This window comes from Triticum dicoccoides, chromosome 4A (genome assembly GCF_002162155.2).
Source record: "Triticum dicoccoides isolate Atlit2015 ecotype Zavitan chromosome 4A, WEW_v2.0, whole genome shotgun sequence".
NCBI lineage: Eukaryota > Viridiplantae > Streptophyta > Magnoliopsida > Poales > Poaceae > Triticum > Triticum dicoccoides.
Genome location: NC_041386.1, coordinates 427737343 through 427749517, shown reverse-complemented (window position 1 = coordinate 427749517; position 12175 = coordinate 427737343). Strand labels below are relative to the sequence as shown.

At 51.9% G+C, this 12175-nt stretch overlaps 1 protein-coding gene across 1 annotated transcript; it reads left to right on the top strand.

Annotated features, from left to right (window-relative positions):
• Nucleotides 1-2406: 2406 nt before the first annotated feature.
• Nucleotides 2407-3670, top strand: LOC119286030 (zinc finger CCCH domain-containing protein 18-like). The gene has a single exon (XM_037565369.1). It carries the CDS (start codon nucleotides 2460-2462, stop codon nucleotides 3417-3419), a length of 960 nt encoding a protein of 319 aa, XP_037421266.1. The 5' UTR covers nucleotides 2407-2459; the 3' UTR covers nucleotides 3420-3670.
• The last annotated feature ends 8505 nt before the right edge of the window (nucleotides 3671-12175 follow it).

Below are 12175 nucleotides of genomic sequence, written 5' to 3'. Positions count from 1 at the left end.
CCATAAATCGACCAAATGTAAAGCCGCTTCCGTCGCCGCCGTGTCACCCGATTCGAAAGCCACACCCTGCCCGAATCCGCCACCGCACGGCCTCCGCAGCACCATGCCGCACTTCATCCGGCCGTCTCCCATTGACACCATCACCCGCGCTGTCGTCATGACGCCGAAGAAGCCGTCGAAGAGCAAGTCGGGCTTCACGGGGGTGCGGACGCACCCGTCCGACAACTTTGGTGTCGAGTTCCAGTGTAATGGCCATCACTACTAGCTCGGCACCTTTGCGTCCGCCGATGAGGCCGCATGTGCGTACGACGTCACGGTGTGGCGTTCCGACGGCATGACGACGACGCAGAGTTCGGTGTCGAGTCACAAGATGAATTTTTCGAAGATAAAAAACCGGGAGCAGGCGGAATTCGTCGGGCTAAAGAATCTGATCATACGACTGATCGAAGAGAAGAAGAAGAAGAAGTCCGGGATTCACATTGCTCCCGACGAGAGTGACGAAGTGGCGATGGGTAGGTTCGCTCAGGAGAATCCTCAATACTATCGGAACGAGCTGGAGTTTTATTGGAAGTGTGGCGTCGAGAAGGAGGACGAGGCCGGCCCCTCGACGGGATCCTCGTCGAGTCCAACTCGTCGTCGGAGGCTCCACGACTCTGACAACCCCACCATCAACGCGTTCTGCGCACAGTTTGTGAGCGACCCCGTCTAGTAGTTTTATGTTTGGTGATGATCAAGTAGAATCAGTATGAAGTAGTATCGCTATGATCTAGTATGAACTATGTTTGTTTGAAATGAAGATCATACGTTGTAACTTTACATCATCTACTCGAGCACTAGTGCCATATTTCACATCATGCGTTGAAGTTGAACGTTTTTTATGATGTAAAAAAATGTTTTTAATGATGTATATTTTACGCCAACAGTAATGTGGTGATATAAAATACATCATCTGTGAACCAATCTGTGGTTGAACGGTCAGAGGAACAATGGTATCCCCAGCCCACCAAGGTTTAGGAATGTCATAGGATTTCTATAGGATAGGATTTGCATAGGAAAATTTCCTTTGAGGCCCTTTGGTTTGTAGGAATAGATTCCTATTCCTATATAGGATAGGAATCAATCCTTCACATTTTAGAGGAAAAAAAATATTAGTTAAGACTCAATGGAAAAATTCTTATCCTATGCATCAAATGACATCTCTTTCTCTATAGAAATTGAGATGCATGTCATCTCATTTCCTATGATTTTCCTATTCCTACAACATTTCTATCCTATGAATCAAAGGAGGCCTTAAGTCCTGGTGCCCGCATTATTCCTGATTTGATTTTTGGGGATGCGCTTTCAGTGGGAGGGAATGTTCTCGTTCACGACGAGACGCCTACATGACTTTGTAAATCTCAAGATGATATGCAGGCTCAGTCTTTTGAAGGTGCTCATAGGGATAGGGTGTACATGTTTGCGTTTATGTAGGGGTTAGCGTATGCATGTATGTATGAGCGCTTGTATATGTACTGTGTTAAAAAAAATCGATCATCTAATATGGAAAATGCTCTAACAAGTGGATTTATGGCCCGATGGATCGGAGGGAGGATGTGACTTGCACCGGTAGAGGTATGCTGATGGAACAATATAAACACACCGGCCGTGGGAAATCAAAAGGGCATTGTCATGAATGATGACGATGGATATACGTACGTACCTCACCTGGCGCCAAGTTGGCAATGAAGATGCAGGAGGAGGCGTGGCGAGCATGGGGAACTTGCATCCCGATGCACCGCGGCCAGGGTTTCCGCCCACCATCGCCGGAGCCGTCACAAAAGTGCGCGCCCCCCTCCCCCTCTCCTGCCGGCTTCAAGCACGGGACATGCATGCATGCATGCATGCACGATGTTTCGCTCTCCGCTTGTCGCCGTTGGAGGAAGTCGCCTGCAAAAATTCCTCACGATACTCACAAGAATCTGCCAAACGATATCACCAGCGGCAACTTACTAATTTTGTTTGCAAAACCGTGTCGTGCATGATTGGTTGGGTTATACGTACTCCGTAAATGACCGGCGGGGCGTGGTAATGGAAATTTTCTTGGATTCTGCCGGACCCATCTACTACTGCTCTAGATGAGGACCATGTTTCCCCTTACAAAAACAAAACAAAATTAGTCGGTGAGGACCATCCTGCAGTTGAGCAGTTCAAGAGAACCAGATCCCATCGTATCAAGAAAACGTACTAATACAGTAAGTACTCCCACAAAGCCCCTCAACTTCCTTGTTATTAGCTTCACACTAACAGTAACAGCGAAACATCCAAGGAAATCAACATCGTACGAACTAGAGGGGCTGAACCGTGAAACCACCAAGCACTTAAAAACTCCCACCACCCCCACCTCACTTCCCACACTCCTCCCACCACTTCGCCGCACGCACAACCCAACCCACCACCGCCGGGCCGCACCACAGCACGCGATGGCCGCCGACGCACCTTCCGACGACCCGCTTGCCGGCGGCGGGGACAGCGCCTGCTCCACGCCGTTCGTCAGCGCGCCCTCCAGCCCCACCCGCGACCCCTTCTCCGGCCACCACCACGCCGCGTGCTTCTTCAGCGCGCCGGCGAGCCCCACCCGCGGCGCCAGCAACGAGTTCGCCTGCGGCGGCCTCGACTTTGACTTCGACTTCGACTTCTCGTCCCGCTTCCCGTCGCCCTCCGCCGCCGCCATGTCGTCCGCCGACGAGCTCTTCCACAACGGCCAGATCCGCCCCGTCCGCCTCTCCTCGATGCTGCTCCAGCCGCACCAGCCTCACCTCGCCTCGCCTTCACAGGCCCCCGTGGTGGTGGAAGAGGGCGAGCGCGGCCGCTTCAGGGGCCGCTCCGTGCACCGCAAGGCGCGCTCGCTCTCCCCATTCCGTGCCCACTGGAGGTCACCATCCGCCGCGCCGCCGCCGGAGTCCGACTCCGTCGAGCCGGCGGCCACGCCCCCGGCCTCGCGCTCCTCGTCGTCCTCGTCCACCGCTTCGTCCGCGTCCTTCTCTTCCTCGAGGAGCTCCCGGCGTTGGGGCTTCATTAAGGATCTCCTCCACCGGAGCAAGTCAGACGGCGGCAAGGACAGCCAGCACCCTGCCGCTCCGGCTCCCCCGACTTTCTCTGCCACGCCAAAGAGGAGCCCATCTCCTTCTCCATCGCCGGCGGCGGCCAGGAGTAGAGGGGCAGGGAGGGGCAGGCGGAGGTCGGCGCATGAGAGGCTCTACGAGGCGAGGAGGGCGGAGGCGGAAGAGATGCGACGGCGCACGTACCTGCCCTACCGGCAGGGCGGGCTGCTGCTCTTCGGTTGCATCGGCCTCGGCAACCGCAGCTATGGCACCGCCGTGCACGGCCTTGCTCGGGGTCTCAGCACCGCCACCGCCACGGCCGTCTCTTCAAGGTCATGACAGCACCTCGTATCCATGGACGCATCCGCTGGAGCTGGAGCTGGATGGATGCTGATGTTGTGTGTGGTCGGGGCAATGCAGCGTGAACAAGTGCAAAAGAAATTGCATAGAAGATACCACTAGTAGCAGCGTTCTATAGTTTCCTGTATGGATTTTGGGTTGGTGTAAACGGGCTTGTGTATCTACGTAGTACTAGTGATAATTAGTGCAAAAAGAAATTAGCAGTAGTAGTCTACTACTTGCTTCTCTTATCTCTGCTTGTGATGTGTGCAAGAGACCTGAAGACTGAAAATTTGCAGCTATATTTGTGCCTTGAGTCTGGTCCTTGGGTTCCTTTGTGTAGCATCTCTTCTTTTGGCCTTTCTTTTGATTGTTTGGTTTGGCATGTGTACTTCCTCCTGCTAGTAAAGTAGAAATCTTTTCTTGCATTGCAGGTTTTGCTGCAGGTTATAGCTCAAGGGCAAATCTGACAAATTTGACCTGTGGACGAAATCAAATCACTGTCCGTGAAATTATTGTTTCACGCGGCTGATCTTTTTGTGTGACGCTCGACACGAAGGCGCCACACTACACTGTGCAACGCCTCACAGATAGTCGCTACACATCTGGCCAACGTTGCACCTCAGACTGTACTGTATAGTGTGGCGCCTAGCTCTCAGGCGATGCACTAGTAGTTGTACTACTAAATGAAGCAACCACTAGTGCAACGGCTAGAAGCTAAGCGTTACACTGTATAGTGTGGCGTCTATCTCTCAGGCGCTGCACACTGACTTAGTAATTTTCGGATGTAGTGTGGCGCCTTCGTGTCGGGCGTTACAAAAAAGGTCAGGCGTATGAAATAGTTTCATAGGCAGTTCATTATGTGATTTGATTTCGTCTATAAGTTAAATTTGTCAATTTTGCCTAGCTCAAGTTGTTCGGATGCTTGTAGGATACTACATTGATGGAACCGGAGCTGTTTCTTTTCTTCGGTAACAAAATGGCGGCTATAGAATGCCAGTGGGCTCACACCGAACTCTCCTTCAACGGTAGTATCAATCTAATTATCTGCAGCGCTTATTTTCTATTCATTGACGAACAAGAGCAGCTGTTTTCCCTTTGTACAGGAAAACAAATACATATACAGCAGTTAATATTGCAAGATATAAATAAATCAGATGAAGAAAGACGGACAGATTTGTCTCCCGAAAATCATACAGTAGCTGCCTACAAGGATCATCAACTGCAACTGCATGCTTGTGATCGTTAGCGCCCGTCACCTTTTTTTGCAGTTACATAGAAGCTACTGTAGGTATGCTTTCGTTATCGATTAGAGAAATTTCAACGGGCCGACCTAAACGGATGGCCATTTCGTTTGCTTTTTGTCCTTTTGAATCGACCGCCCACGCGACGTCCATCCTGTTTTTCATATAGGTCGGCAGCGCGCCCAATACGCCGTCTCATATGCGCTGGTGTGGCCCGCTGGCCGTCCAATTTTGCATTGCATTCAATATATTGTGAAATGAAAATTTAACAAACAAAATAGTCCGCCCAAATAAATAGTATAGTTTACAGGCCAAACAAAAATAAAAATGTTTCACATAGTTTTACAAACGAATAAAAGAAAATGCATCTATTGGTTGCCAACATGAGTCCACATATGCTCAACCAAATCATTTTGCAGTTACACGTGAGTTCCTCAATCACGCATGTCTTCATGAAACTGAGTCAACTGCTCAAATGTTGCCGCTACTTCATGCTCAGGCACAACATTCTCACCCTGAAACTGAAAGCCTTGATCGTACAGACGTTCCGGGCGCTCGTCTTCTACGATCATATTGTGCATGATCACACAAGCAGTCATCACCTCTCATAGTTTCTACGTGCTCCAAGTATTAGCAGGATACCGAACGATGCCCCATCGAGATTGCAAAACGCCAAAGGCACGCTCGACATCCTTTCTAGCACTCTCTTGCTCTTGGGCAAATCTTTTTCTGTTCTCTCCAACAGGGTTGGGTATTGTCTTTACAATAGTGGTCCATTGAGGATAGATAACGTCACCCAAATAGTATCCTTTGTCGTAGTTGTGACCGTAGACAGTAAAGTTCACCGGTGGGTTGTTGCCTTCGGCAAGCCTAGCAAACACCGGCGAGCGCTGAAGCACGTTGATATTATTGTGTGATCCAGCCATGCCAAAGAAAGAGTGTTAGATCCAGAGATCTTGAGACGCCACGGCCTCTCGTATGACAGTACAAGCCCTGACATGTCCCTTATACGGCCCTTGCCAAGCAGAAGGACAGTTCTTTCACTCCCAGTGCATGCAGTCTATGCTGCCAAGTATCACCGGGAAGCCCATGCTAGCATTCATCGCCAACAAACGGGATGTATCTGCAGCTGCCGGCTCTCTCAAGTACTCAGGGCCAAATACAGCAATTACAGCCTTGCAGAACTTATACATGGACTCTAGGCATGTAGACTCGCTCATACGGACGTACTCGTCAATGAGATCACCGGGCACTCCATATGCAAGCATTCGGATGGCGGCGGTGCATTTCTGATAAGAGGAGAAACCAATCTTGCCGACGGCATCCTCTTAGCACTCGAAGTAGTCATCATAGCCGACCACTCCCTCTCTAATACGGTTGAAAACATGCCTACTCACACGAAACCGGCGGCGAAATTTGTGATGTTTGAACAACGGGTTTATTGTATCAAAGTAGTCCTTTCAGAGAAGAAAATGCCCGCTCTCTCGGTTACGATTCAACGCCGGAAGGTGGCCCGGAATGGAGCCACGGAACAACGGCCGCTGGTTGTTGAGGTGGTGATGGATCAACACGGCAGCCAATATCTCCTCCTCGTCGTTGGACAACGAATCGTCGGAGTCGCAAATAAAATTGTGGAAAAAGAACTCGTCGACGGGTCCATTTTTGTACCTTGGCAAACTGTCGAACAGTTTGCGGGCGTTGAAGAAGGAGACGGCCGGCGAGGGGTGACGTGGCGCCCACAGACCAGCTAGCTGCCCGGCCGGCGTCCGACGAGTGTGACGGCATCCGACGAGCGTGCCGGTCGTATGTGGCGGGGGCGGCGAGGCGTCTTCTTGGTCGCGGACGGCTGTGCGATGGGGGAAGCGGCGGCGGAAACTAGTTTGCTTCCCAGCGGCGGCGGGCGACTGGGGGCAAGGGCGGCGTTGCTGGGCGGATGTGGAGGCGGCGGCAGCTGGAAGAGTCGCCGCAAAAATGGGCGGCGGCGTCGGTGACGCAGGAGGCGGGGGGCGAGGGTTGCTTGTTGGACGGGGGGAGGGAGGCCAATGTGACACAGACCAGCGGGCCCGGGGACAGAAATAGGCGATCGCGCGCGTTCATCGCGTTTCCGCGCCGACACAAATCAGGTTTTAAAATATGCCGGAAATGGGTCACTCGTGAACAAAAAGCGAACGCGTGTTCGTTTGGATCAGCGTGTTGGACCACATTTTTTGTGCATGCCGGTCCAAATGGACGGGCGCTGAAGAAATGAGTCACTTTATTGGAGTTGCTCTTAGGCCTTTGCCCCCTTCTCTTGATTTATTAGTATGTCACGCACTGGAGCTGAGCCGAGACGACAGGCGCAAGTACATGTCACGTGAGGGATGCCATGTGATGTTTACCCTTTTGCGCCTCGGGGCCAGTAATAAACACAATAGGTATTTTATCAAGAAAGAGCAGAGGAGAACATGTGGTTAGCACTTCATCTACTGTTTACCTGGCACTAGTTTTACCTAACCAATGTAACCGAATAAACGGCCTTTCACCGCCCTGGCGCCAACCAATTGCCCGGAGCCGACGTCCACAAGACCCATCCGTGATGCAAGTTTAATTAACAGGGGCATTGCTATGTGCAATTTCAACACGGATCATCAAACAAACCTCATTAAATGTCCACGGGGTAGAGGATGCGCAATTTCAATTGAATTTAAAAAAAAACGATGAAGTTCCTGTAGACCGGATAATATTAGTTACATTTCAATCCATTACAAGGGCAACGCCACGTGTCGCCAGGGTAATAATCTAAAAAGGTCCACCACCTCCGCAACCGTTGGATGGAGCCTTGAATAGCTATCTGATTTCTGTCAAAGGAGACCTTTTTTGCTCGGCCTTTGCAACATGAGCCTTGTCGCAATCTTCCCGAACCGTTTTTTCCTATGAAACAAGACCCGTGTTGCGACTGGAACATTGACCATGTTGCAATCCTGGGCCAACAACCACAAACCAAAGCCTTTGCAACATGACCCATGTTGCGACTGCACTGGCCATGTTGTAATCCCGGGTCGAGCTTAACATCATCGGCCATGCCTGCCGCTCGTACTAACGGGTGATGTTGGTACTAAAACCGGCAGACCTCGGGGTAGGGGGTCCCAGGCTGTGGATTTCGGATCGATGGGTGACAAGGGACGAAGGTGGCAGTATTTACCCAGGTTTGGGCCCTCTCAAAGAGGTAATACCCTACATCCTGCTTTGGTTGTATTGATGATTGTGTATCGAGTACAAGTTTGATCTACCTTGAGATCATAAGTTGTGTCCTAACCCTAGAGCTAGGTGAATGTGTTTATAATTGATCCCCCTCTATCGACTAAACCCCTCAGCTTATAGACACACCAAAGGGGGATACCTACGGTTACACATGGCGGCGGCCGAAGCTTTACTTGGAGTACACGTCAAGTCTTTGACAGAGTCTGCCTTGATCACATCGAGGTACGAGGCTTCCGGACTCCCTCCTTTTTTGCGAGAAAATTTTCGATCTATTCATCTTCAATCATGGCCGTACAACAAATATCAGAAATAATAAAATTACATCCAGATCCATAGACCAGCTAGCGACGACTACAAGCACTGAAGCAAGCCGAAGGCGCGCCGCGGTCATCGCCCCTCCATCGCCGGAGTCAAGCACAACTTATTGTAGTAGACAGTCCGGAAGTCGTCGTGCTAAGGCCCCGTAGGACCAGCGCATCAGAACAGCAACCGCCGCAGATGAAGAATAACGTAGATCAGAAGGATCCAACTCAAAGACACACGAACATAGACGAACAACGACGAGATCCGAGTAAATCCACCAAAGATAGACCCGCCGAAGACACACCTCCACACGCCCACCAATGATGCTAGACGCATCGCCGGGACGGGGTCTAGGCGGGGAGACCTTCATTTCATCTCCAAGGAGCCACCACCGTCTCGTCTTCCTGAGCATGACACAAACCCTAGCAAAACTGGAAGAAACAACTAAAAATGGAGCCCTCCTGTCGGCACTTGCCGAGATCCGCCGTGCCCCCATGGCCCTAGGGCCACCGGAGAGAAGCGGATCTGCGACGGCACCGGTAGGAGGCAGAAACCCTAGCTCTTTTATGGAGGAGGAGGAGGCGACGACTAGCAAGGAAGGCTCCGCATCGTCCCATACGTGGGAGTCCCTCCTTGTAAGAATGATGGCCCGTAAGCATGGCCCGTGGACTGTGGGCCAACTAGGTTGGTACCCCATAGTCTAGGACATCGTCAGTAGCCCTTGAAATGGTCTTCAACGCCAAGGATGACGCTCTTTATCGGGTGAATGACTTCGACTCTGGAGTCTTCGGCTTGACAGACAAGTTCCTCTTTTGGCAATTCGGGACCTCCCCATTGATTGCAAGCTTTCATTGGACCCTTTCTCAAAAGAATTCCCCCCCCCCCAAACAGGGTTCGTCCAAACTTGCTAGCATCCGAGGACGTGGGATAACTTATCCTCGAAGGCCAGTCGCACAAGTGTGAACAGTACCTATGGCCTGGCAACTTCTCCAAAACGCCAACACCTATAAATAGGCGAGTCTGTTATTGTTGCTCGAATCACGGCCCAAGGCAATTTTCTCATTGGCACATCTCGTCGAAGTAGAGACCGTGCCCGTTTTTCAAGGGATACATCAAGATTTTGTTTTTTCCCACACGCGTAATGGCATCTTTTTCGGGTAGTGGCGGTTTCTATGGTGCGACAGGGGGGACTCTTGGCCTTTCACGGTCTTATAAGAGCAAAGGGAAAGCGGTAACAATCCTCACGCTTCCATTCCTCCTTACATACTGCCTTTCGAGCTCCGGCTCCCAGATCCAACTCCGAACCCATTCACCTCCCTTAGGGCCCACAACTTTCACCTCACAGCAATGGATGGTGCCACCCTCAAGGGGCACTGGGCCAGGTCCTCAGTCAGACCGTCACGGAGGGCATGATCCTGGAGCTGTAGAGCGCGGGGTACATCCCCGCCAACGACGCCACCCAGCCGCCGGAGCAGAACCAGTGCATACTCACTTCCAAGCCAGGGAGAGGGTAGTTTTTAGCCCTCACCTCATCCGAGGTCTGGGGTTCCCACTTCACCCCTTCATGCGCGGGATCGTTTTCTACTATGGGCTCGATTTCCATCATCTGGCCCCGAACTCGATCCTCCACCTCGCGTCTTTCAGTCACCTGCGAGGCCATTATCCGCGTTGAGCCGCACTTTGGGAGACGGTTGATGGCATTCGGCACCAATCCAAAGTCCAACGGATCCGAAACTCATGGAGTGCGGTGGAGCCATGATCAGCAAGAACTATAAGGTTGACTGGTTCAAGGGCACCTTCATCGATACCATCAAAGAGTGCAGTGTGAGTGATTTTATATCCGAGCCACCCGCTGATGGCCAGTCCGAAGTCCCGGCCTTCTTGACTGGCTCTCCAAGGAGGCTTGCTTCCCGGAGGAGGAAGGGCATGGATTGGGGGAACCCTGGAGAGGTTACGGAGCTGCAACAGAAAATTGAATTTCTAACACACAAGAAGAAAATCAAGCTGGTGGATGTGGTTAATGTCATGCTCCACTGCCGTATCCTGCCTCTCCAGCCTCGGGAGGGGCCGATGTGGCCGTTCAAGCCCAAAGACGCGGTCCATGTGAAGCACTTCTTCCGCACCTCCCTGTCCGGGATGTGGATGCCGCTATTCAAGCCGTCCCTGAAAGAGTTTCCCCTAGAAGGGAGGAACGACGGCTTCGAAGCCGCCCATGATGCCTCCGCGATTTCAATATGCAGTTTTACATTCTGCATTCCTCTTCATCTTGTAAACCTTAATTGAATGGTCGGTTTTGTCTTTTCAGAAGTGGACCCCCAAGACACAACAAATGTTGTGCCCGACACCGTTGCCCCAAGAGGAGAGATCTCATCAGCTCACGTCCCTCTTAGCCGAGGAGCCGTACGTGGTGCCGCCCAAAGAGCTAAAGCACCCAAATGGGAGGGGCGGCGTCTGCACATGGGAAACATCGGTGACCCGATCCGGGGAGACCCACGGATCCTCCACCCACGAGGACGAGAAGGAGGAGAACATTGGGGGAGGAGGGCCTTCCCCCAAAGGAAAAAAAGAACGCTGTCCAAGGATGTCGAGGAGGTCGTGCAACCCAAAGGCCGCAAGCGGCTACACAAGTCCTCTGTAGATCCCGCCAGCAAGCGGGACTCGTGAGAGAAGATCCCACTCTTCGATGAGTTGGATGGCGACGTCCTTCAGCCGAAGAGGAAAAAGCCGGCACCACGGAGGTATATTGACATGTACGAATTAAATTTTGAAAGCCTGTTCTTAGTATAAAACTTATAACCCAGATGCTCTCAGTCCGCATCATCTCCACATAGGCGATGACATCTCGGACGGGCTGGCCCTTCATGGCGGACATCGTGACCCCCGAGTGCGCCGTCACCCCTCCTGCTCCCGAAGTGCTGGGGGAGGCAACCTCACACCTGACCCCTTCGGGCAATATCACGGGGGCCGGTGTACATAGTCCCTTGGCCGAGGTAGAGAGCTCGGCCAATTAGGACCAAGGGGAAGAAGTCCGTTAGGTCGCTAAGAAGGGGTTGGGCCAGTCGGCGGCCCATCCCCAAAGGACTCCGGCCCCTTCGCCACAGCCGGAGGCCTCCCTCCCCTCCATGACTATGGTGGGAGGCGAGGTTGTGCTTCCCACTCCCTCCCGCCACAAGGAAGGTATCCGCGGGGTGGGCCAATGAGATGGAGGTAGCCTTAATGGGCTCCTCTATCATAGAAGAGCATCGTGCCCTTATCGTTATAGGGCATACAGTTCACTCAGACGAACTGTTTGTGATTAGCCAAAACAACAAAAATGGCTCAACTTAACAAGATGTGTGTGATACAAGGCAAACATGTCAGTAATCAGAAAATGTGTGGGAAGACCGATAATAACACTGATGATTGCTCCAATCAAGCTGTGTGTTGTGGGCAAACAGTTGGTAGCACTACAAAAAAAAGACACATCCGTGACATTTTGGGCCGAACGAATTTTTTTCCTGTCATACATATGACACTTCTATGATGATAATTGTGACAAAACCCGGTATCATCATAGATGTGGTGGGCTCCTACTTCTATGACCAAAATCATGACAGAAAATGGGCTTTTCGTCCTGGCCGGGCCAGAGACACAGCTGCATGACATTCTTTGGGCCGTCCATGACGGAAAAAACCGTGGTAGAAGCGAGGGGGAGGAAAATTTCGAGGAGTTCCCGGTTACGGTGGGAGGTCGGGGGCCGAGCGATGCGCGTTTCTCTCATACACGTACACACGTGTGTGCGAGGCGTTGGTTCTAACTGAACCCGAGCGAGGCGTTGGGCTCTAACTGAACCCGAGCGATTGCACTGCAGGCTACACGTTACTGAACCCAATTGATCGATCGATGGCTGTTAACTGAACCCGATCGAGCGATTCCTTCACTACTGCTGCTAACTGAAGCCGATCGATGGGATGAACAGTGAGCGTTGCG